This window comes from Diceros bicornis, chromosome 6, assembly GCF_020826845.1.
Source record: "Diceros bicornis minor isolate mBicDic1 chromosome 6, mDicBic1.mat.cur, whole genome shotgun sequence".
NCBI classification, from domain to species: Eukaryota; Metazoa; Chordata; class Mammalia; order Perissodactyla; family Rhinocerotidae; genus Diceros; species Diceros bicornis.
In genome coordinates, this window is record NC_080745.1 from 57,944,471 (window position 1) to 57,966,735 (window position 22,265).

Sequence of the window (22,265 nt, forward strand, 5' to 3'; positions counted from 1 at the left end):
ACTATTTACTCTGCCCTCTCTTAAGCAAGGGACATTATGAATGTTCTTTATAGTGCCAGGTAATACAATGCAGGGACAGTTTTCACTTTTTCTGTCACCCACTTCAAAATCTGTCTTCTGTCACTTCTAATAATACCTTTCAATGACCCTTTATAAATTTGCAACTTCTAACCGGACTGAAAAGCTAGATAATCAAGTTTGCTAAGACTTGCACATTAAATGCCAGTCAGTAAGACTCTCAATAAAGCCAAAAAAGTAAAGGATGTGGCTTTTGGATTGCTACTGTGCTCTCAGAGGCCTTTCCTGACAACTTCCAGAGGGCTGCCATCCAGATGGGTAAGAGGCACTCTTACTGCAAGGCTGCTTCCAGCACCTGCACACAAGGTGTTGATCCAAAGAGTAGAGGCTTGTCCAAAAATAAGACATACACCATGACTCAAAATGATCCACAAACACAGCAGTGCAAGCTGGCTACCACAGCCTCTCAAAAGGCAACAGTCAAGCAGTATCTCTGACAATTTATATCCACAAAGAGAAGTAGCTACGTGAAGGACATGGGAGTTAGGTGGCCCTACACTAAAGAAGGGTGATTATTTTGGCTCAAATGGATTTACTCAATTGACTAATATTTATGGAGTGCCTATTCCATGTAAGCCACTATATTAAAAACTGAAATATAAAAGAGAAAAAGTCATAGTTCTTTTCTAAAATAATTAATGTTCTATGTGAGAGTTTCTTAAAGGTATTCCCAAACATCTGTAGTTTTCGCCATATCCTAATGCTATCTGTATTATGACTTGATGTTTTACTTGACTGTCTAGATTAACTCTATTTTTACCCATACACAGATATACAACTATTAAAATAAAAATCGGTTTCTCTGTTAACCATCTAAATCACCTGCAGTATCATTAAGAACTGCCACTTTGGAGATCAACCTGTTGGGATCACATTACTGATCTATACTACCATTCAAGTCCAAATATTAGAGCCCTATGCAAAGCCAACCATATCACCAAGCTGACCCTCTACTTCAAAGAGATTTGCAGGCACAGGAGATGAAAAGTTCCTACAGAGAGACACTTAAATTCATACCACATACCTAATGGAGATGACCATGCCCAAGGATGTTGAAGAATATGTGTAACTTATTGATGAGCTGGTAATCATTAAGGATAAGGAGGACTGATGTGGAACCCTGCATAAGTGGCTCTAAGAAGACCGATAAAGGGAATAATATATTTAGAATGACATAGACAAAGAGAAAGCCATACTTTCACACCTGATCTCAATGCTGACATTGTTTTATTTCTAACAAGTTAGAGAAAATGTTTCTGTCTGCAGTTATTTTGATATCAGTCAATAAAATGATCTCCTAAAGTAAATAAAGTAATGACCAAACAGCTCTTGGTGGCAGAGAAGAGATACCTAGGAAGACCATAAACTACTCACAGGTCCAGAATTCCCTCTCCTTGGACCTGAAAAGTTGTAGTAATGAGAAAGGAGGCATTAGCCGAGGTCAGGCTTAGTTTGAATTATGTGCTAAAGGTCATATGAAGGACAGCTAAAGACTGGTCACTGCTGCAATCTGCCCTTTGGTGACAGGAAAAACCACATTAAGTCTGTCAGATACCTAGCCATCCCAAGGCAAGTAAGGCATGCTTACAGGTGGCTGGAAGTTGAGTAGAAGCAATGATTTCAGATAATGGAGACACAGTGGACAAACGGGAGAAAGAGGTCAAGTGAAGAGGTATAATTTAACAGGGATAAATGTAAAGGCTTGCCCAGAAGTCAGGTAGGCCACTTCTCATCTGGAGCACGATGCCTCCTGGAAAAAACAGTTTATTTTGTGTGCTCAAAACTATTAAACATAATGTGCTCCTAATCTTCTTGGCATGTGTCACAGAGTACAACCATCCAGGCCTAAAAAACACAGTAATCTCATTACCATTCCCACTAAACATGGTGTCTTTACAGTTGCTAAAACAGGTCCTCCACTGGCAGGCAATGCTAAGAATGTTTAAACATAAATTTTTAGTTTTTCAATTGACTATGAGCTGGAATCCTGCTGTTTAGAAAGCAGACGACAGATGACTAGGAAATTAAAGTAGCAATGTGAAAATAGCTTTTCCTTAGCAACAAAGTTATCCACAACCTTCCAGATACAGCAAATTCACAGTAATTAATTTTAGAAGCAATCTGGGGTAGATTTAAAAAAACAGGGGAAATGGTTTGGATTTTATTTTCATTTTACCTCTCAAAGGATGAGACTTACCATTTTTCAATTTTCAAGTGCTAGGGGAAGAAAGGTTTTAAAATCACCCTTGTGGGGCCAGCCCCGTGGCACAGCGGTTAAGCGCGCACGCTCCGCTGCCGCTGGCCCGGGGTTCGGATCCTGGGCACGCACCGATGCACCGCTTGTCAGGCCATGCTGTGGCGGAGTCCCATATAAAGTAGAGGAAGATAGGCACAGATGTTAGCCCAGGGCCAATCTTCTTCAGCAAAAAAAAAGAGGAGGATTGGCATGGATGTTAGCTCAGGGCAGATCTTCCTCACAAAAAAAATAAAATAAATAAAAAAATAAAATAAAATAAAATAAATAAAATAAAATAAAATCACCCTTGGCCTTTCCCACAGTTCAGAATGTGCTTATGTGTGCTAATGTTGACGCCTCTGTGATATGTTTCTAGAGCACAGAGAGATCTGTGAGTGCTCTGTTTGCCCTTAAGATGAAACAAAGAAGGGCCAACTGACAATATCCTGCACAATCCATAGATTCACTATCTAGGCTGATTTCCTTCCATGGTGCTTGGGAGTGGGGCTGGAGGTAAGGATATAAATCAGCCCCAAACCAAGTTCTAGTAGCAGAAGAGTGTATCATGTGGAGAATCAAGGGTATGAAAACCACTAAATATCTGTGAAATGCCTAACTGCCATGGCAGCAGCCCCCAAGCCAGGGTGTAGGAGTGCAGAGCACCTTGGCTCTATCCATTAACCGGCTACATCAAAACCTCGCAGGCGGGGCCGGCCTGGTGGCGCATTGGTTAAGTGCACGCGCTCCACTTGAGCAGCCCAGGGTTCACAGGTTCGGATCCCGGGCACACAGCGACGCACTGCTTGTCAAGCCCTGCTGTGGCGGCATCCCATATAAAGTAGAGGAAGATGGGCACGGATGTTAGCCCAGGGCCGATCTTCCTCAGCAAAAAGGGGAGGATTGGCATTGGATGTTAGCTCAGGGCTAATCTTCCTCACACACACACACAAAAAAACCCCCCTTGCAGGCCTCAGTTTCCCCTACCCTATGAGAGGTTTGGACCAGCTCTCCCAAGCAAGAATAAGCACTTACCAAGAAACTGCTAATTGACTGATACCCCCTGGCTTCTGGGATTAAAGAACTTGAATCATCCCCCCCTAAGAATACTACCTAAAAAAATGGTGATGGACCTTTTCCCATTAGTAATCTCATAAACAGCCTCTATACTCAGATATGAGCAGGAAAGAAGACCATTTAACCACTCTAAAGAGTTTTCATATTAAAAATTATCATAATTCCAAGAGAGAAGACATGAAAAGAGAGAATAGGACAGACAGGAGAGATCAGGGGTTAAGATGAGGAAGGAGAGACAAGACAACAAGTTTCCACGCTGTTCAGAAAACAGGATGTCTTTCTCTCTTTTTCTTTAGATGACCCAAACTCTATTTAAAAACTGTTTCTGGGGCCGGCCCCATGGCTTAGCGGTTAAGTGCGCGCGCTCCGCTGCTGGTGGCCCAGGTTCAGATCCCAGGCGCGCACCGACGCACCGCTTCTCCGGCCATGCTGAGGCCGCGTCCCACATACAGCAACTAGAAGGATGTGCAACTATGACATACAACTACCTACTGGGGTTTTGGGGGGAGAAAAAGGAGGAGGATTGGCAATAGATGTTAGCTCAGAGCCAGTTTTCCTCAGCAAAAAAAAGAGGAGGATTAGCATGGATGTTAGCTCAGGGCTGATCTTCCTCATAAATAAATAAATAAATAAATAAATAAAACCTAAAAAAAAAAAAAAAAATGATTTCTAGTCAAAGGCTCTGAGATGCCCAGTCCTTCAAAATAAGCCTAGGTAGGATTAGTTTAGATGATATTTGAACTCACTTCTGGGCACTGCTTTCTCTCAAAGGCTCAACTCACACATAGCTATAGCTACAGTTGGGAAGCTTTCAAGCCAGATCCAGGCAGGGGCCAGTAACAGCAAAATAAATGGCTGGGTTGTGGAAGTCCCAGACTAAAGCTAGGAGCAGAAATAGTCTGGGAACAGGTCATCGGAAGTCTCACTTCTTTTGCTATTGAGTCATCTTATACATTCCAGCTGTGGCCAAGGGACAAAGTGTAGTATTATCAGCACTTCTGTTAGTATGATTACTGGGTCATATTAATCTTCATGCAGGCTAAAAATATAAAGCCTTTGATAGTCTTTAGCTAAAATTCAGGCCCAACATGTTTCTAGCAAAGAGAGAAAAAAGATTAAATATGTGAAGTACTTGAAATGCTTGCAAAGAAAGGTACAATGGATAACATCTCATTAAATCAAAAATGGGTTATTCTAAAGAGTATGCTATTCAAAGCAAATACTATGTGCTATGGCTTAGCTATCATAATGTTCCTTAAATAAGAGTATTAGAAAGCCCCAAATTAGCTAACTGAAAGTCAGTCTCTCTGGTCCTCTGCATTAAGCTAAAACAGAGTCAAGGGAATATTATTTGTCAATGGTATATTGACTTCAAACTATTTTCCCTTCTTACACAGAAACTGATATGTTAGAAAGATACAATAAATAATCTCAAGCAATCAAAAGACAAATAACTATAAAAACTAAAGAGAATATCAACTACTTATTTGATGCCCCACCACTACCATGGATATGTAGCTGCTGTTTCCCTGCCCCACCTCAACCCTCTGCAGATAGAAAATATGTTCAGCAATCCCACTTCTGGGTATTTATTCAAAAGAACTGAAATCAGGATCTCAAAGAGATATTTGCACTATCATGTTCATCGCAGCATTATTCACAATAGCCAAGGTCTGGGAGCAACGTAAATGTCCATCAATGAATGAATGGATAAAGAAAATGTGGTATGGACATACAATGGCATATTATTCAGTCTTAAAAAAGAAAGAAATCCTGTCACATGCAACAACATGGATGAACCTTAAGGACATTCTGCTAAGTGAAATAAGCCAGTCATAGAACGACAAACACTGCATGATTCCACATATATGAGGTATCTAAAGCAGTCAAACTCATAGAAAGCAGAAAGTAGAATGGTGGTTGCCAGGGGTTGGGAGCAGGGGGAAGTGGGGAGTTGCTGTTCAAAGGGTATAAAGTTTCAGTTATACAAGATGAAAAAGTTCTAGAGATCTACTGTACAACACTGTGCTTCCAGTTAACAATACTGTACTGTACACTTAAAAATTTATTAAGAGGGTAGTCTCATGTGTTTTTTCACCAGAATAATAATAATAAAAAAAGAAAATATGTGATGAGTTGGACACACTTGGAAAAAAGGGACTGAGGAAGGGAAAAATAGTCAACTACTCATTAAACCTTTGAATTTGAGCATGAAAGAAGAAAGAAGCTGAAAACACAGTATTTTCTCAACTGAGTTCCCTAGAGCATTATTCCCAAGAGTGGTACATTTTAGAAGAGTTCCGTGACAAAAAAAATTTGTGAAAAATTGCTTATTGTCTCCTTCTTGGAGCTCCACAATAAAGATTAGTATATAAAAGATACTAAAAAGTCCTAGAATAACCCAGTCTATTTAACTTTCTTCAAGAAAGCATTTCCAAACTCATATGACTCAGAAAAAGATTTTTTTTTGTAAAACATTAAAATTCCAAGAGACTTAATGTTTTGTGGAGAACAATTTAGGAAATGATGGTTTTCTTTTTAAAGATTTTATTTTATTTATTTTTCCCCCAAAGCCCCAGTAGATAGTTGTCTGTCATAGCTGCACATCCTTCCAGTTGCTGTACGTGGAACGCGGCCTCAGCATGGGTGGAGAAGCGGTGCGTCGGTGTGATCCCGGGATCCGAAGCCTGGTCACCAGCGTCGGAGCGCGCGCACTTAACTGCTAAGCCACAGGGCCGGCCCAGAAATGATGGTTTAAGGGAACTAATTTTAAGGACAGATTTCTGGGCAGGGTAGACCTGCCTACTGAGAGCTCCTCCCCCTGTTTCAAAATGCAAATAACTACCAACTTTACCCCTATCTTGCCTGAAATATTTAACTCCTTTTATCACATGAAATTCCAATTAGACGTCTAATAAGCATCTTCCAGAAGAGCTCAAATATTAGTCATTCACAGGTTCATGTAAATCAATGTGTTATCACATTGACAGAGTGCTTTACAGTTTTCAAAAGCACTTTCATTAACACACATACACACATATCCTTTCTTCAAGCTATATAGTAAGTGGTATAGTCAAGACTAAACCCCAGATTGGCGAATTCTGGCCTAGTATCCTTTCTACTAGTAAAAAGGTCTCTATGGGCTGAGTTGGCAGACTATAACCAATGTCTACTGCATGATACATTTCAAGTTATACACATCTGACTTACAAATTTCTAGGAGACAACATGACCAAGTTGAGTTAAACAACAGTTGTCAGGGCGGACCCCTCAGATTTTTGTAAAGAAATTGTTCACATCAATCAAATCATATGTTTTTGTTAGACCAAGGGAGATTCAACCGATTCTACCCTTACAAATTTTCTCAGTACCACACAGAGTAGACAAAAGGGTAGAAAAATGGCCATGTAAAAAGATTACCCATTTTCTAATGATCTCATTTTTCACACTACAAAAATCTTTCATATGTAAGTGACATAGACTTGAGTTATAAAGAAAACTGGATTTAGCAGAGATTTTACATCTTAAGTGTTCATTTGGCATCACTTCTACAAATACCATTAAAACAGACAGAATGAGCACAGGTGCCCTCTTTTGCCTTCATTGTACTTAAATACTTTAAACTGTTCCAGTTTTTCGCAGAAACACTGTTCAAAGGAATATAAGAAAAATTTAATTCTAACCTTCTACTCAATTTCAGGTTCAAAATTTTTTCATTATCAGAGAAAAGATACTGGTAAAAATACCTCTTTCTACACTAAAGAGAAAAAAATCTTCTAAATGGAAAAATGCATCCAGGTGTTTACATCTATAAAAGGAACTTAAGAGTCCCTACATATGTGTCTTGACTAATATCCAACCAGCACGTTGGTAGATTGGCACCTATGTTAATTTCTTTTTTTTTTAATGTCAATTTCAACTATTTTATTATCCTTATATTCAAGATTCTTAGTGGAACTGAGCAGACACTTTGAAAGGAAAAAACAAAAAAGAGTCAACAATTAACCTTGGACATATGGTTAGGCAGCAGCACAATTTAAAGAGGCCAGGCTCAGCAATAATACAAATCAACACCTGTACAGCCTAATAACTTTTCAAAGCACTTCTTCATCTGTCATTGTTTATCTGTGTAATAAACCATAAGATAGGCTGGTGTTTTATTGTCCCCACTAATATGGGACAATAAAATCAGTAAAAGCAAGCCTCTAAAAGGTTAAGTAACTTGCCCAAGGTCACACCATAAATGAGAGGAGAGCTAGGAATGTAGACTCTTATCTCCCAATTCCCAAGCCAGGACGCTTTTTCACTACAGCCATGGCTCTCTGCGTGGTGAGGACAGGAGCGGGTGTGGGGTATAGCCCCCCCATTAGATATATAAATGCTCCACCCTCTTAGTGTTCTAGGGAATCTCTGTAATCCACGAGAGTGTATCACATGCCTCATGTATGCCAAGGCAGAAGAAATGCTGAGAACAGCTGTGCTGGGTATCATACAACCTGGATATTGTCAACACAGGGACAAATTACCAATTGGCAAATAACTGGTGAGCATTAGCCACAAAATATACATAATATAAGCCTTAAAGGATTTTTTTCTAAATGTTAAAAATTGTTCCTTTGAAGGAAAAATTGAGGTATAATTGCATTTGTGTCATTTATAATAATGTTCCATAACAAGGGTCATTATGACACTAAACATGCCAAACACTTTCACTAAATGTTATAATCCAGTGGAGTTGCATTGGCTTACACTGACCTGAAAAAGATTTTACATGAAGACAACATAAAAGTGAAAATCTAAAACAAAATAATAGCAAAAAAAGCAAAAAAATTTCAAACTCATTTTGTTAATGTTCAAAATGATCTATAGACATACTAGACAATCCTAATAACAAACTCCAGATGTGCCCTGCTCAGTGCAGTGTATGTTTACCTGAAAAGTTATGTGAAATATTGAAACATGTATAAAACTAAATAAGGAAACTATAATCTAATTCAGGGGTTCTTAACCCAGGTCTGTGGAAAAAGGACTTCATGGAAGAAGTGGTTTTGAAGAAACGTTAGACTCTGGATGAGCAGCAAGGTTTAGAAAGGGAGTCCCATGAGTAGAGGCAAACCTGTCCTTAAGTGACAGGTATCTTGATAGTCTCCAAACCACTCCTAGATTCTCCTTTGTTGCAAAATAAAGGGGGTTGGACGACGTCATGCCTAAGGTTAAGTCCAGCTTTAATGTACTATAAGTGTCAAAGAACACTTTTTGATATTCTTTTCTTTTTTTTTTTTGTGAGGAAGATCAGCCCTGAGCTAACATCCATGCTAATCCTCCTCTTTTTGTTGAAGAAGACCGGCTCTGAGCTAACATCTATTGCCAATCCTCCTCCTTTTTTTTCCCCAAAGCCCCAGTAGATAGTTGTATGACATGGTTGCACATCCTTCTAGTTGCTGTATGTGGGACGCGGCCTCAGCATGGCCGGAGAAGCGGTGCATCGGTGCGCGCCCGGGATCCGAACCTGGGCCGCCAGTAGCAGAACGCACGCACTTAACCACTAAGCCACGGGGCCGGCCCCTTTTTGATATTCTAAATAGCAAAACCTAAATTTGTTTATTACTTAAGTGAGTGTTCTTAACTAAGTAGAAGAGGAAAGCTATGCAAAGTGCCCTCTGGTGGACAAGTTGTATATGCCAAAGATTGGTATATAAGCACTTCCCATCTGAGCCGTTATGTTTAATGTCCATTAAACACAGCATTATTTCATTACAGAGGTATTTAATGCCACAAAGGAATGGCAGATAGTATTATGACAATGATCTATGGGGGAGATGTAAGCTCCACTGAGGAAAGGATTCCCAAAAATATCACAATTAAACTGAGACCTGAAGGAAAAGTGGGTATTAGGCAGGCAGAGGAGGCAGTATCTACAATAACCCTGAAAAATGGAGAAAAAGGCCAGTTGTGACTGGCTCAAGAAGAGGAAGGGAGAGCTAAGGCAGGAGTATTGTAGTACATGAGGGGTCGTGTAGGCAACGTTAATTAAGAACTTTAACCTTTATCCTAAGGGCAGTAGAACATAATCAAAATGTTTAAAGGAGGAAAAGACATGATTCAAATTATGATTTTAAGTGATCACTCTGGTTTTTATGTAAAGAATGAATTAGAGATGGGCTAAAGTTGAATTGGGGAGACTAATGGGGAAGCCACTCTGATGTACAGGTGACAGATGAGAATGACTCACCCTAGTATCCTTGACAGCCTTCCGTTGGTTGCTTCTAGTTCTTGCTCTCCCATGTATCATCCTAATTTATTCTACACATTTACTCATACCACCTATGTGCCAAGCACTCCCATTCAGACCTCTGCGCACAGGCGGCAGAGTCAAGATCATAATAGCTCTGTAAGGAACTACCATTAGAAGCCCCTGTCCACCTCTGCTAGTCCTCCCATTGCTAGACATACTATGGCAAAAAGTTTGTTGATGTGTAGATTTATCAGCCCACTCCAACAAGTCATATATTCTTGGGGGACCCTAATTACAGCTAACACAAGGGTCAGAAGTTTTCCCCAACAGCCTGGGCTGCCTTGTTCCTGTGACTTCGAAGAGCACAGGTTAAATAAGTAGGATCCTCTCCCTATAATGAGCTAAGCAAAATTATACAGGATAAATGCAGTGTTCCCCATCTCCCTCACTGGGGTTATTATTCAACTGATCCTCTTACTGCAAACTAAAAGGCTGTACATTAAAATACCTCTTCCTATGTTCTAAAATTGACTGTGGTGATGTGTTGCACAACTATGTAAATATACTAAAAACTACTGAATTGTATACTTTAAACTGGTGATTTGTATAGTATGTGAATTATATCTCAATAGAGCTGTTACGAAAACAAAAAAACCACCTCTTCTTTCAAGATGTTGACATTATGGATGAGTTAAATGACAGCAGAGATGAAAGCGCCAAAGTTACAGGATCAACTATTCCTATAAATGTTGCATATTGACGTATCTTATTTTATACTCATAAACAAGCCAAAAAGTCTCTAAGATAATGGGAAGAAATCAAGTCTATAAAGGTTGTGTTTTCCCAATAAACCACTCCATCTAAAAACTTAGCTAAAGAGCAGTAATAACAACAATAATAATAAAAAAATACATAAATAAACTCTCAAAAAGATGTCTTTTTTGAAAAAAGTTGGATACAAAAGAAGTAAAACAAATAGACCAGTCAAATTCTTCATGTACCTTCAAGAGTTTACCTAGGAAACGTGCAACCTGAGAGCACACACCTCAAGCAGTCCTAGATCTTCCACGGTTCCAGGCATTGCTGCTCTGCAGGTGGCCCTCTCCCACTCTCCATATGGGGCAAACAGTGAAAGGGGTAAAGGCTGAAAACAGGAAGCAAGTGGCCCTTAAAATGCCATCTATAGTTTGTTTTATTTTAATCTACTGATTCCACTAAGTCTACATTTATAATGATGCAGACAGCAAAGGAGGCTCCTTTGACCAAAAAGCTAATAAAGGTTGATGCTACTTAAAATAGTCAAGGTCTCGGTTTAAAGGCAACCGTAGGCTAACATCAGAAGAAAGGAGAAAAAGACTGTAGCTCTTGGAATTTGCAAAAGCAAGGAAAGGGACTGTGGGCACAGATGGACATCTGCCCCTTGACTTTTAGGACAACAAGTTTCAAAACCTTAGCTATGAGACTACAGTACTGCTAAAAACCTGGAGGTGTTATTCAGGAAAGAAGGGTGTGCCTAACAATAGAAATTCTCTGTAGATAATCAAGAACAGAGCCCCTGAGAAAGAAAAAGGGCATTACCTAAAGAAATATTAATGTGCTTATATATAATGGGAGCTTTCTGAAAAGTTCAAATTTAAGCTTCAGGAGAAAGATAAATAAAAATAAAACTAGGAATGAACCTAAAAAAGCATGTATGAAGGGTATAGTTAACAGAGGCTCAAAATGGTATTGTTGGCTATGTTCAAAGCAAGAAGAAAACAAGAAGAGGACAGAGTAACCATTTGGGGGAAGGGAGTGTGTTCACAGAAGACCGGAAGAACAGTGAAAAAAGAGCCCAACTCAAGAAGAAGCTGGCTTCCATCTCTCAGAATAAAGAAAATGGTCTCCATATTGGTCAGGGCAAACAAAGAGCATGAAGATGGAGCCGGAGACAGGAGAGCAGGGACTCCACCACTTTGAAAGATTTCCAATTCTCCCACTTAGATGACTCGCATCCCAGGGCACCGAAGGAACTGACAGGCCTTTTTGACACCATGTGGATGGAGGTGGCATTCTTGTGACCACAACAACAGCCCTATTATATCCGTGTACACTGTGTTACATTGTATATACTGCTTTCTTGTTCATTATCTCTTCTGGGCTTCTCAACAATCTTGTGGGATACACAAGGCTATTACCACTGCCCTCATTATACACTGAAGCTCAGAATTTAAGTGACCTGCCCCAAAGTCACATAGCTCACAGAGAACAGGGCCACATCTAGACCTAGCCATCTGACTCTGGCCCAGTGCTCTTTTCGCTAACCAGTGTACCTTTTCACTACATCTTCAGGAGAGCAAGCGATAAAATTCAAGCTACATGATATTAACGACTTTGGTATTAAGGGTATTTGTAGCAAGATGAACACTGTTAACCAGCAAGTGCTAGTTAAACATCTATCCAACTGCCATACGGCTCTGGCTGTTCAATCCTCAAATCCCATTTAATCTTCAGACCACCATCAGGAGGGAGCTCCAGATAAGGACCTGAGGCTCCTGGCATTAAGTAACTTGCTTGGGGTCACCAGTGACTGATGCAGCAGAGCTTTAAATGTATTGGAATCTGTTCTAGCTGCAAATTCCGTACTCTTTCCACTACAACTGGCTACTACCCCAAATGTTTATCAAGAAGTACTCTAAGATACGGAAGGTGTTGTTAACCCAAATATAGCAGGCAGAAAACAATCAACGGCTTTCCTCAGTCTTGAGAAGTTTGATGTTCCAAATACATTTTCATAGCATGGCCTATGATTATGCTAACAAAAGAAAAACCAATTCTCTCTTGTTTTACCTACTTCTAAGTCTTGTGGGAAGAAATACTGAGGGCCTGAGCAGAGCAGGGGTGGGAGGAGGAGCAGGTAACAAAACAAATAGGATCTGGATGTACAGTGATTCTCTAAGGGGCTCAAAGATTACCATAATCCCTGGGGCAAGTGTACTTCCCTCTACTAATGAATAGGCCAGGAGGTTGTTAGGGTGGGGACAAAGGGAAGATAGAAGCATGGGTAAATGGAACCTTCTTTTATCATCTTTAGGACCTACCTCCTGTACAGTCAGTCACTAGTTCTGGCTTCAGAGGAGGCGAAGAAAGTTACTTCCATACAGATGAGAACCTAAGACTCTTCAGGTTAAGTTTATTGCCTGGGGTCACCAGTGACGGTACAACAGAAGTCTAAATGTAATGGAATTTGGTGTTTCAGACTCACAAATGTACAGGCACAAGCAAGTCCACTGGTACCAGCAGCAGTAGATAAGAGAACCCTCCAAGTAGCACCATTTGTCAATTCAACAAAGGTTTATCAAGCATCTACTACTGTATCTATACATGAAGCAGTGGGCAAGCACGGGGAATGGAGCAGAGAATGAGACAGACCCCATGCCCATCTTTGTGGAGCTTGCAGTCTGTAGGGGGATTACTGTTACAAAAGGGGAAGCTCAGGATGCTGTAGGTGCTTGAAAACTAGGAATGGAGTCAAACCTTTATCATCCCTCTGAGTCTCCACTAATTCAAAGAGTGTTTCAAAATTCTGAAAAAAATTATTTTATTTATTTTAATTAATAAACAAACCATCACTACTTACTTTTAAGGAGCCGACTGATGTAGCAAATAGATTAAGTACTGGCTTTTGTAATTTGATCAGATATATGTCTTAATGAAAATATAATCTTGTTGAATATAAAAAATCCATCACCAATTGAAACTTTCACTTCCTAAGAAACTTAAGTCTGCTGCACAAAATTAGTCAAAGTCAACTGAACAGAGTATAGGTGAAACTTCATAATAGCACATATTCACTCTACTCTATTTATTGTAGTCTAGTGTATGCCCCAAGAACATCCTTTGCTGGAAGGATTAATAGCCACTGTACAACTGCATAGGGAGGTGTTCAAGATTTGATGCTACTCTCCTTCTTGCTCTTTTAATCTATTAATATAGGTCCCAGATTAGCTCCTACCACCTTCTATTCCCCCAAGCTTCCAAACAGTGGCAGAGCTGGGATTTAAACCTATGTCTGTCCACAAACCTAACTGAGCACACCAACTCCCTACAACTCTACCTTGTGTCCCCTTCTTTAGATCAGAGGTAGCAAATTTGAATGTCTCTAGTTACTGAGCAGGTAACATCAATGAGCACAGAGGCAGGTAATGCATATGCATATATGGTACGAGCAGAAGAACCACGGGGAGTTAAGAGAGGGGACAGGAGGGCACAGTGGCTATTTGGCTCCAATGATTGCTACCATGTGTGATCTTGCAATTTTAAGAGAAACCAGAACTTCAAAATTTTATGTATACTCCTGAACATTAACATTAAATGTTAGTCCAAGTTTGTTGGTTTAAGAGCACCACATGGGTCCAACAGGCAACAGCTCTCAACCTCCGTTAAGTCACTTTCTCAGCCTTCATCACCTTCTCAACCTTGCACGTGTTGGCATCATCTTTTGAACAGCACTGGTTTGGTATACTAAATTCTGCAGGGTTATTTTCATAAGCGTAACATCACCCTAGAGATGGGTGAGGCAGAAGGTTCATTAACGCCTTAAATACCAAGGGAGGTCTCTTTTTCAGGCAACCTAGAAGGACTCATGGACTAATGCCATGTAAGGTAGAGCTGCTCACTTATGATCACAAGGTGCTTTTCTCCCCAGCGGCCCATAGAACAAACTTCATTTCTCTCCCATAGCAATTATATCCTGAGCAGTTGCTTACCCGTTTGTCAATGTCATTGTGTTGGAGCTGCACAAAGCGAGCACTGATAGCTGCAATGTAACTCTGCTGATTGGAGAATGCCACACGGCCAGCACCTTTGGGGTACTTCAGCTCTGGGTCTGTATCAATGCCAGCATAGCAGACACCACCGTACAAACGGTCCATGATCATTGCCAGTTCAACTGCAAGAAAATAAACCCAATTCTGTATAAATGTTTAGAAGGGACTCTTGCCCAGGAGAAGAACTATTTAAGGATCATGCAATATAATTAAGAAAAGGAAAATCCACGTTAAGTATCATAAAGAGTATCCACACCAGTCTTATAACTCAAGTAGGGGACCTCCTCATAGGATACTTAAAAATAAAATGAAAAAAAATTACAAATTTATACACACCCATGGATTTACATAATCAGGACTTCAGCAACAGTATAAAAGGAATGATCTATTAATAATCCTCTTGTTCTAACTGCTTGGTCCACTGGAGTGGGCCCTGGGTAGGCAAAGCATTTCATGGTTCCTAACAAGTTAATAAGAAACAGCCCTATTTACTGACCTCTAAAATTGAAAGCAATTACTAAAGTCACACTGCTATATTAAGATTAAGCTATAGAAAAAAATTAACTCCTCATTTTAACTAGAGGCAATATGTTTACGGCCTTAAAGTAAATATCCACAATTAAAAAAATAATAAAAAATCTTAGAGTATATTCTATCCTAACTGAGAAATCTCCATACTAACCTCTCACACTGAATTCTAAATAATAATAATACTAGTAATGATAATAGCAGCAATGAACATTTATTGAGCACTTACAATGTGCCAGGAAATGCTAAGCTGCTACACAGGCAGTAAAAAAATACCATCCTGTACCCTGCCATAAATCCAGAGGTCTGGTCTGCACTCCTTGCCACATTTCTTCTAAATATCCCTTTATAGTGGTATATTTACAAACCACCTGTACAGAAGGAATTTGGAAATTGGACCATTCCAAAAGTCTGACATTCTAAAACTACCCTCACCATAAAGGTACCATGGAGAGACACATAGCAGTTACTTACCTGGATCCAAATTGCCTGAAGGTAATTGTTTACTTGATACTTGACGGCACCTCCTCCAGGTATGACCATTCCTTTCAGGCCACTTACATGGTTTAAGTCCAAAAGACTTAGCCCTACCCCAGGGGAACAACCCAAGAAGCCGCTTCCCTCAAATACCTACATATGGTATTTGGAAAGGAGAAGACAGGGAAGATAAATGATGGCCTGGGCCACAGCCAGTGTGCAAAGACCATCACACAGTAGAGCTCCACAGGAATCAGTATCTGGGGAGAAGGGAAGCAGCACAACCTGGTGGGGTAGAGGAAGAACTTTGCAGCAGATACAAGGGCTGAAGGGCTGAATGGTATAAGAACCCCACCAGATTTCTACAAAGAGAATGAAAGCCAAGTGTTACTAGCTCCTGTAATATGAAGCTGGTGAGGCAGTAAGAAAAGCTATGTCACCATGACAGAAAGGCTGTCTTTCTACTTAATGTCTTCAAAATTTCTTCCCATACTAGACTGCCTGACACTGTTTTCCAAGTGCCTATTTTTAATAGGAAGAATGACCTGCAACCAACAAGTAAATTTTAGAAGGTAAGAAAATAAGCTAGCGATAACTAAGTCCAAAAATAAGTACTATTAAAGATAGAACAGCAGAAAGCTATCCCAATTATCCCATTACGATCAGAATTACTGAGTCATATCAGCCAAGGGAACACTGCTGATTAGAGCCCAAGTGGACCCTGGCTGCAGTCTTGGGGCAGGATCCAGGCATCACATTCATCCAAACAATGCAATAAGAATTTGTGCATGTACCCTGAATATCAGAGTTCAGTGGGTCCTTATACTTCATCCCAACAACCTCTGATGGCTTAAGGACTTCCTCACATGGCTAATGTTATTCCAGTAACAGAGACCAAGAAACTGAAGGTAGAATTAATTAATTGCAGTCATTAATGAATTTCCCTTATTGGTCGAATGGGCTTAGTAAAATAAGTAACCACAGGGCCTGGAAATTAAACACTAATTTTCCAAAGACCTGGCTTCCTCTGGAACAGAATAAGAGAGTAAACACTCTCAGCCTGGTGAATGGCCAGGAGAAGAATGCTGTGCTGGCAAGGAACTAAATGGCACTTGTCTTCCACCCTTAGGAAGCATTCAAGAAAACGTCTGATTTAGAAAGAAGGTATACCAGCTGTAAGCTTGAAGCTCAGGCTGAGGAGGAAAGTTACTGTAACCACAGGTTCTTCTGCAGCATAGGGATCTCCCAAGATATCCTAGGGATCTTCGGATGCTAGAGAAGGTGCCTTCCACAAGCATAAACATTCCATTACTTTGTGAATCTAGCTGCTGGAAAATCATCTTCACATGCCAAGATTAGGTAGGTCATGACTGATGTTGCTGGCAGGTATGTACTTTTGATAGGAAGCAGAAACTCTCACTTACTTATGCTTTTATGAAAATTATAAAGAAATCATTTCCAGTTATAAGCTTATATACAGTCATTTTCTTGGCCACCAAAAAGCCTGCAGACATTTGAGCCAATAAAGTCTCACTCAAGTGAAGGGCAATTTGCTGAGAAGCTAGAAGAAACCAAGGTGACTAAAGAAAGAGTTTTTTGGAGGAAGAGTATGAAGATTTCCCATCTCTCTTTCTACCCTAATTTGTATTTTAACTACAGAAGGTCTAATACTGTGATCATCCTTGAAGAAAAATAAATAATGGTCAAACAACTGTTGTTTGTCTTTGGTCCTTTACTCAATCAGCAAGTCTTCACTAAAAGCACACTTCCTGCAGGCTAAACTCATGCTGGGCTCAAAGACCAGAAGGATGTCATTTAAGTACTAAACAGAGTTTCTAATTATTGAGAAAAGTAACTACTTGGTAAAAATAGCATTAAAAAAAGACTAATTTAATTCATCCACTATATAGGTGACTAACAGAAACACAGAGCAAGACTTCCTTAAGTCCTATGAATTTCCAATCTGAAAAATTTTTTTGAAATATAAGATAGAAATTCACGGGGGCCAGCCCAGTGGCTTAGCGGTTAAGTTTGCGCACTCTGCTTCGGCGGCCCGGGGTTCACAAGTTTGGATCCTGGGCGCAGACATACCTACTGCTCAAGCCATGCTGAGGAGGCGTCCCATATAGAGCAACAAGAAGCATGCACAACTATAACATACAACTATCTACTGGGGCTTTGGGGAGAAAAAAGAAAAAAAGGAGGAAGATTGGCAACAAATGTTAGCTGAGAGCCAATCTTCCTCAAAAAAAAAAGAAGAAGAAGAAGATACAAAGTCATCTGCAGATGTCAGAATGTACAACTCCTTTTAAAGACTATGTTTTAAAGGATTCTTTAGAGTGAGATTCATCGGTTAATATAGGAAAATCCCATATAAATTCCCTTCCTCTGATGAGGGGTAAGCTGAGCCAAGAAGAGGGCTACCATTTTGACTACTTGGGAGGAGGAGAGAAAAACAGAAGAAAGACAGCAAGGATCTGGCAGAAGTCAACTAAAACTTTCACAGGTTTATGTATACCTTGTTATCTCAACCCTGCTCATGAAATGTTAGCCCTTGATCAAGGATGTGTCTTATCCGGAAAATGCAGTCAAACCACCTACTAAGCCGATGACAGTGAATCGCCATTCTAAACCGTCCTCTGTAGTGGGCAGGAACAGAGTAGCTCCCAGGAGCACATTCTTAACATTTAACCTAAGGCAGATAAGCCTACCAGAGCAGGGCATACAGGTGAAGGCTGGAATTCAGACAGATGGAGGCGACAGCAGGCATAAAGAGAATCCATGAGCAAGTCAGGAGTCTCCAAACCACTTTTTATTTTTTCCTTTCCATCCAGACAGTGTTCACAGGGTCTGTCTGGTCCCCACAGCGGTGGAAAACTAGCAGGTCTGGTAATTCTGTATTTTGGATAAGACATTCTGTGCTCCTAAGACAACTCAAGTCATCTCACGAACAACTGTTCCACAGTAACAGAAACATCACTCTGAGTCTAACCCATACATTGGCTCTTGTGATGAGCTTCATTATGCCACAGACTGGAGAGGGAGACAAGAATATTGCAGTTGTGTGTAGCATATACCATGAATTCCTTTGGGTTGTGATGACTATTCCTCTGAAGTTGAATCTGAACCCCAATTATGATTTGTTGGATTTGCTCCTGATTCTTCAGAGATCTGAAAGGGACTTTAGCTCATTAGAGAGGAAATCATGATGACTCCCTCATCCCGCCCCACCTCAGGGTCCTGTTCCCATCACTTAATCAGATTTCAAAGCCAGCCATAAAGCAATGTCTAAGTCTGAGATACTGTGAAAACCAAATGGGGTAGAGCAGGAATGAAGATTCCCGTGGGAAATACCAACACAGTCATCTTTCCAGATTCTAAACTGTGAAAGTAGAAGCCACATTTCTTCTCTTTGGAAATAAGAACAAAGCAGAAAGGAAAGAGGCATAAGGCACCTCAGGATGATGAAGAGGTCTGGACTTCTGAAAGAAAGGAAGATTCAACTTGAAGGTGGACTTTCCAGGTATACCACAATTGCTGAGTTGATTCACAAAGGCAGTTCACACAACTTAAGTGGAGGAAATGTGCTCATAAGCTTCCACTCTGCATCAGATGCTGGAAAGTTAAGAATATTTTTAAATAAATGGTATGAACAATCAACTAAGTCAGAGAGAGATGTTTATCTTGATTAACTCGGACTGGTACCAACTTGACTGTTACTACTGTTACTGAGACAACATCTCAGATCTCAGCTTGATAAAGCAGCTTCCTTCTGTGCAAAGAGCCCCAAACTTGAAATCTAGAGATCTGAGTTTGAATCTTGGCTTTTTTCTTATTGTGGCCTTGGCCAATTAACCCTTTGAACTCTGCTTCCTTATCTCTAAAATGAAAAGTCTACCACTTACAACTTCACAGGGTTATCATGCAAATTAAACATACATGAGAGGCTCTGAGCACACTGCTGAGCACAGAGTGGTATTCAAATGTTTAGTTTTGTCCAGGGGTTGTTTTTCTCTCTACTCATAAATCTTTGCCTAATATTAATTTGGCCTGGTTTTTGTTCCATAAGCATCAATTCATCCCAGTCTTATTTTGGCTTTATGCTAATATTACTCAACCTATCACTGACAGAGCAAAGTTTGACATCAGTTGTGGGTGATGGTTTGCTTTTCGGGGGGAAGGAGAACAAAATACATACTAGCATTAGAAATTCTTAACCCCAAGGGAAATGCAGTTAAGTCAGTATGCCAAATCTGGAGTTTATCTGGGACAACTCCTACTGAACTTGGGACTTGGTGAAAGAAAGGCTTCTACTGCTGAGAAACTTGATATAAAATGATTTCTGCCTGCTTCACACAACGAAAAAAGGATATGGTTACAATACTCCTATTTCCTCAGTCACAGATCAGGATGTGATTCCTAATATGTATGAACTACCAGAATGTTTGTACAGAATGTCTGAAATAAATGCTCTCAGAAAAATTTAGGATGTATGCCATTTATCACTGAATGTTTTCCTCAAAAGTCTTTTTTTCCCCCTCCACAGAAAAGCCATCCTACAATAGTCTGAAGGGAAAAAATGGCAGAGAAGGAAATTTCAGGATCCATCACAGATGGATGGGAGAAAAAGAGAGGAAAAAATTATCAAAGCAATAGTTAGGAAAGACAGGAGACTCAAAGATGATGAGCAAATGGTAGGCTCCAGAAACTCAGATGAGTGATCTCTCAAGACTGATCTGTTCTGCAGGACCTAGTCAGATAAACTGTCAGAAGGAAGTCATGAAGAGGAAGAACAGCTCATATGCCTCTAATTAGAGAGGTTCAAGCCTGATCAAAGCTGGAAGTGGATCAATCCCAAAGCTTGATCACTGAGGCAGTCCTTAAATTAGATGTCTAAGCCAAGAAACTAGAGTCAGAGAATACTCATGTCTATAAACTGGAGGAGAGTACAGGGACCAGATGCTTCATTCTCCACTTTTTCCTGGTGGCCTCCTCATAACCCCCAAGCCTGGCACTTATTCCCTCTCAGAGCAAAGAGATGCATTCTGGAGAGGTCCTAATGCTATAAGGATGAGCAACAGGGCTACTTCCATATTGAGATTCAGGAGGACGTGTTGATTACATTACTTGAATGAAGAGTGGCAACATGCTGTTGCACTTCCAGGTGCAGAGGTGGAGAACCAAACAAACTACCCCTTTCCCTGTGAAGAATGGGTAGACTCGCTGGAGAATATGTAACCTTTAGCCACATGGTGGCATGGTGAGTCTACCTATAGTCTTTCTAGCATGGGGGTGGGAAGAGGTGGGGAGTGGAAGAAAAACAAGACCTGAGAAACATTAGGAGACTTCAGGCAAACTGTCCTTTGCTTGCCACTGTTGCTGACTGCAGTGGTACAAGAAGGAAGGGACAAGAGACAGTGGAAGTGTATATTATTTGACCTAGAGAAACCAACAACCAGGCAATCTAACTTTGGGTAAACACATCTAGATTTTCCATTGATTATTTTTCCATTTTCAGGTTAATTTTTCTAGGACTGTGATTTTTTTCCAACCTGAATTATAAAAAGGAAGGCTTGTCAAATGACCAGAAGGAGCAACCTAAATTCATCTGCTTACAACAGTTTTCTTTAGAAGTGTTTGTGAATTTCTGTTTGGTGGGATAAGATTATATTTAGAATAACTTATCAGTGATAATGGTCCCTGTCTTACAGTGGGGAAATATCAAGGATAAAAAGTCTCACAAGATCCAAAAGAATAACTCTTGAGTGATAACATTTTAGTCACTGTAACATGTCAAAGAACCTCTTTTGACTCAGGATAAGGTGAAATCAATATGGATACCTAAAAATCTTGCCTGTTGAGTACCGTCACCCATATCTCATGCAGGATCATTCTGTATATAGTGTCTGAAATAGTTTTAAGACTTTTTCAGAATTCCGTAACTACAATACCCCCTGGAAAAAATAAAAAATGCCCTGAAGTATTTAAAAACCAAATTTGAGAATCATAATGTTAAAGAGCATAATTTAGCATCCAATTAATTCCGAGTTAACATTCTATTAATACATTTCTCATTTTCTTCTGTTCTGAAATCTTTGACCCTCTGTAGATGATGACCTGTTTAACACAACAGGGGGATGTTCATTCAGTTTGGCACGACGAGCACTTGCTCAGTGCCAGTAACAGCGTATGCTCAATAAATGTTTATTGTTCAAGTGAACTGCACTATATTCAACTTAAGATTGTCTAGCAAAGTCAAAATTAATTCCTTTAAAAATAGGCTTCTATTCCAAGGTACACACCAGTCCACAAATCTCTGTGTGTTCCAAAGAAATTCAATTCTACCCACATGGATAAAAGCTGCAGATGTTAACTCTTTTTTCGTCTAGATTACATGGCCTCCAATCTGAAAGTCTTGGATAGATAGTAAAATTCTAAGATGCTATATAGATTGTTTAGCCATCTAGAAACTAGCTACACTTACAAGGTGTTGGCATAACGGAATATTTCCATTAGACTAAGTGACTATAGATTACTATCCACATAACGGCAGAAACAAAACAATTTTAAAACAAAAATTTTAGCTTAGCTTTAAAAAAAAGAGAACTTCGAGACTTATAAAAGGTATACTATCTAGGCAGGACACATAAAATCCCATTTCTGACTGGGTAACTAAATGTAATTCTTGTCTAATCCTAGAACTTGCAGCATCTTGTAGAGAATGTTAAAGAAAGAATATAATTTAGCATCTTGGGTTTTCTGTCCTGCAGTGCCAGTGTGATCATAGACCAAGCGTGAAAAATGGATCTTCATAGGATTTATAGAGGGA

At 39.9% G+C, this 22,265-nt stretch overlaps 1 protein-coding gene across 3 annotated transcripts in view; it reads right to left on the reverse strand.

Moving 5' to 3' along the window:
* The window catches only part of CPEB3 (cytoplasmic polyadenylation element binding protein 3), a 178,927-nt gene that overhangs the window by 11,593 nt on the left and 145,069 nt on the right, over nucleotides 1-22,265 (reverse strand). For all 3 annotated transcript variants that reach the window (XM_058543532.1, XM_058543530.1, XM_058543531.1), the window contains exon 9: nucleotides 14,372-14,553. In XM_058543532.1, the coding sequence (XP_058399515.1) occupies nucleotides 14,372-14,553 (182 nt within the window). The remainder of the gene's footprint in view (nucleotides 1-14,371; nucleotides 14,554-22,265) is intronic.